The 4,510-nt window shown below is 46.1% G+C and overlaps 1 protein-coding gene across 3 annotated transcripts in view; it reads left to right on the top strand.

Annotated features, from left to right (window-relative positions):
- Window positions 1–2,144, top strand: part of LOC115126759 (sodium- and chloride-dependent GABA transporter 2-like) — a 17,826-nt gene extending 15,682 nt beyond the window's left edge. For all 3 annotated transcript variants that reach the window (XM_065021475.1, XM_065021477.1, XM_065021476.1), the window contains 2 exons: window positions 939–1,088; window positions 1,297–2,144. In XM_065021475.1, the coding sequence (XP_064877547.1) occupies window positions 939–1,088; window positions 1,297–1,464 (318 nt within the window). In that variant the 3' untranslated portion in view covers window positions 1,465–2,144. The remainder of the gene's footprint in view (window positions 1–938; window positions 1,089–1,296) is intronic.
- The last annotated feature ends 2,366 nt before the right edge of the window (window positions 2,145–4,510 follow it).

Here is a 4,510-nt window from a genome sequence, read left to right as displayed (position 1 = left end):
TCTCCTGCTTTCATCTTGTTCTTTTTCTTTCTCTGTACCTTTTGCTCTCTCTCTCTCTCTCTCTCTCTCTCTCTCTCTCTCTCTCTCTCTCTCTCTCTCTCTCTCTCTCTCTCCCCCCCTCTCTCTCTCTCTCTCTCTCTCTCTCTCTCTCTCTCTCTCTCTCTCTCTTTCTCTCTCTGCATCTGTCTTTATCTTAATGTTTCCTGTTTCTCCGTTGTGGTCTGTCTCTCCCTTGTGGTCTCTCTCTCTCTCTCCCTGGTGGTCTCTCTCTCCCTTGTGGTCTCTCTCTCCCTTGTGGTCTCTCTCTCCCTCGTGGTCTCTCTCTCCCTCGTGGTCTGTCTCTCCCTCGTGGTCTCTCTCTCCCTTGTGGTCTGTCTCTCCCTCGTGGGATCTCTTTCCCTCGTGGTCTGTCTCTCCCTTGTGGTCTCTCTCTCCCTCGTGGTCTGTCTCTCCCTTGTGGTCTCTCTCTCCCTCGTGGTCTCTCTCTCCCTAGTTGTCTGTCTCTCCCTCGTGGTCTCTCTCTCCCTCGTGGTCTGTCTCTCCCTCGTGATCTCTCTCTCCCTTGTGGTCTCTCTCTCCCTTGTGGTCTCTCTCCCTTGTGGTCTCTCTCTCCCTCGTGGTCTCTCTCTCCCTCGTGGTCTGTCTCTCCCTGGTGGTCTCGCTCTCCCTCCCTCTTCCTTCTAACTTTGCATTAAAACACCTATGTATTCCTTCTATCCACAAATGACATTTGTTGATCACTATCTTTCTAATACCCTTTTCACAATACCGAGCCAAACTAAGCCGAGCTATACTGGAATGGCCTGGAAAGCACAATGTGAAAATAAAATATCCCAGCCAGCACAGTACAGTTCGGGCTGGCCCTATAGTGGGAATCAGGTTTAGTCGGCAGTATCCAAGGCTAACCTTCATCTCCACCTCTTCCTGGTTCTCCTCAGATCACCCTGGTGTATGACACACTGACCAGTTCATCAACCAATCTAAATCTAGAGTACGCACCTGGGCCCTGGGCCTCCCGAGTGGCCTCTCTCCTCATCCTCACCCCGCTGATGTGTATCCCTGTCTACATCCTGCTGTGTCTGTGGAGGGTGAGTGTCTATACCTCACCTACTGTCACTCCATCATCACCCACCAGGCACTTACTGGGTGTCTACTCATAGATGTCTTGGTTTAGGGGTGGGTGGGGGGAGGTGTATGTGTATAGATTTTAATATCTGTGTGTGTGTCTGTGGGTGTGTGCATGAGTGTGGGTATTGTGGTTTTTCTTCAGTGTTTTGACCATGTCCTTCCTCCCAGAATCCTAAAGGGATGACCACTGCGTCCAGTGACCTGCGCCAGGCACGGCCACACCAACCCAGACTCACCGTGTGTGAGCGTGTCATTATCGAGGGACAAGAGAAACCCCCCAGACACGCAGGGGATCGGGATGAGAAGCTGGCCATGGAGGAGAACAGTGGAGTCTAGTGTTGATGACATCATAGAACCTCGACTGTCAGGGTGCCGGACTGCCTGGTTGGTCTATGGGTTGTATTCATTATGGCGTCAGGTAGCCTAGCGGTTAAGAGTGTTGTGCCAGTAACCGAAAGGTCAACTGGTTCGAATCCCCTAGCCAAAAAGGTAAACAATCTGATGCGCCCTTGAGCAAGGTACTTAACCTTAATTGTTCCTGTAAGTTGCTCTGGATAAAAATGTCTGCTAAATAACTAAAATGTAAAAATTTGCCACCAAACGGAAGAAAAAGGACTAAAAAAGGAGGGACAACTTGAACTTGTTCAATAAAAAAAAGAAGCACATTTTCTATGAAATGCTTCGCTATGCTCTAATAAATACAACCCAGGCTTCAACTGACCAGACTGAATGGCAGATACAGCAGGGCAAAGTCAAAACCAACAAAACAAATGATTGACATGTCAGATGCATCATGCTACACATGTTTACACACCTGCTCTTGAATATTCAGAGGAGTTTTCTCTCTGTTGTATCTGTTTTTGTTTACTTTTCCTCCTGGATTGTATTTTTTTATACCATTTTGATAACTGAGTCCAGAACCCTTTCATATACCTCATATGTTACGGAACCGTGTATGTTTCTATGTACTTGCCCCATAAATAACCTCCTCATAATAAATTAAAAGGTTTTCTGTATGTTTACTTGTAACCTTTATTTAACAAAAATTCCTATTGACAATGACGGCCTACACCGGTCAAACCCAGACGACGCTTGGCCAATTGTGCACTGACCTATGGGACTCCCAATCACAGCCGGTTGTGATACAGCCTGGATTCAAACCAGAGTGTCTGGAGTGACGCCTCTAGCACTGAGATGCAGTGCCTTAGACCGCTGCGCCACTCGGGAGACCCCAAATATGCTAATGACTGATACCCGTTGTATTATTCAACATATTTTCAGTATACATGGTGTCCATGTTGTTACTTTCCGTCGATATCTCGGTCTGAAACAGCAAGCGGCCAGGCTCAACTTGTTCCCACTGTCAATTACAAATCAATCTATTCTAAACAGGACTTTCCCCTGCTCCTACAACACAAAACACCATGTTGTTCACCAATACCATACCTCGCCCTCCCCTCTTGCACATATGTACAGACCTGGGTTCAAAAACTACTCAAAATTTAATTTCAAATAATTGATCTGTGCTTGATTGAGTTTGCCTGGCTTAATGGACCCATAGAATAGTCCCAACCTGTTAAACCCCGCCCACCTGGTACTCCAGGCAGACAAGAGCCAACACTCAAAGATTTCAAATAATATTTGAACTGAGGTCTGACACTGTATGAACTTGGACAACCTACAGTATATTTGTTGGTGGGTACATATGTGATGTCACAGGGGGCACGGGGAGCGATGCCGGAATGGGATCCTATCGTCTCTTTCCTGGTTCTGTGTCTCTGTCATCAGGCCACTGCTCATCCGGGGCTGCCATCCATGTAATCTGAAGCGGCATTCAATTAACTGGCAATTCATCCATATGTCCTTGGGCTCCTCTCAATACCATCCGCACTGTGGAATTGTGGTACCTAACCTTGGGGCAACACCTCTCTGTCGGCCAATTAGAATCTGGGAGAGATTTTTGTTGTGGTTGTCGTCCGGTAATTAAATATGAGGAAGTGGTTGTTGGGGGCCAATGAGAATGCTAGGCTTGTGTGAAGGATCCAGTCAGCAGGCCAATAAGAGGATGGGGATTACGGGTGGGGGAGTTATTTAAATTCAAACCACCATTTTGGATGGATGGGTTGGCTCCAGTTAAGGGCCCCTAGGGGCCTCAGGGAAACCGAGAACAAGAGGCCAGGAGGTCCATCTAACTAATTACAGTATCTGCTCATCCACATTGACTGGTCATTCTATCCCCACTTCTTTCCATGCATACACACTAGAAGTAAAACATATGCTAAATATAGTATCTTCTCATTAGGCCATCACATCACTTTGGTGTCTAATTTGGAACCTGTGGAATATAGACCATTCTGGTACAACCAACCCTGGAATTGATCTAGTGTCAACAACACAATTCGCACTCCAAAGGCTAGCGTTCTGAACATTACCCTAACTAAACTGCACGAAGCTAACCAACTCCGCTACACCTGCACCAACAACATCCAAGTTTTAAGTCAGTTCTGAATCCCTAACATTGTGCCATACTGCTGTCTGCAAATCACCAATCAGGATGCTTGTTCCCACATGTACCCAAACTAACAGTGAGGAGGCTGGTTCCCACATGTACCCAAACTAACAGTGAGGAGGCTGCAGTCCAAAATACATTGCTCTCTGATAGCTGTGACTTCACTGAATGAGAAATACGTTGAGTGTAAATTGTGTTTTGGACAGTGTGATACAGTGTAGTACAGGATGATCTCCGTTCCAGACTATCCTATCAACGGGACCTGAAAAACTGTAATATCCTATGCTTCTCAGAGTCATGGCTGAGTAAGGACATGAATATACATCTCACTGGTTTTTCTGTTCATAGTCAAGACCAGACGGCAGACTCGGGTAAGACGAAGGGAGGAGGGGTGTGTCTCTTTGTTAAGAACAGCTTGTGCACCATTTCTAATGTTTTTACTCGCCTGAGTTAAAATACCTCATTTATAAGCTGCAGACCATCCTATTTACAGAGTGAGTTTTCATCTATATTTTTCATAGCTGTCTATTTGCCACCACAAACCAATGGTGGCACTAAGACCGCATACAAGAATCTGTATAGGGACATAGACAAGAAACAAGAAAACGCTCATTCAGAGGCAACGTTTCCCAAGGCCGGTGATTTTAATGAAGGGAAACTGAATTTTTTTAAACCTCATTTTTATCACCTCTGCAACTAGAGGCGACAAAACTCTAAATCACTTTTACTCCACACAAAGAAACACATACCAGGCCGTCCATCACCTTCCCTTTGGGGAATAAGACCATAACTCTATCCTCCTGCTTACAAGCAAGTTGTCCAATGAAGCTAATGCAAAGCTACAGACTGGAATATGTTCCGGGATTCATCCGA

Source organism: Oncorhynchus nerka, linkage group LG8, assembly GCF_034236695.1.
Source record: "Oncorhynchus nerka isolate Pitt River linkage group LG8, Oner_Uvic_2.0, whole genome shotgun sequence".
In the NCBI taxonomy this organism is placed as follows: domain Eukaryota; kingdom Metazoa; phylum Chordata; class Actinopteri; order Salmoniformes; family Salmonidae; genus Oncorhynchus; species Oncorhynchus nerka.
Note: the sequence above shows the minus strand (reverse complement) of the source record. Positions and strands in the feature narration are given on the sequence as shown.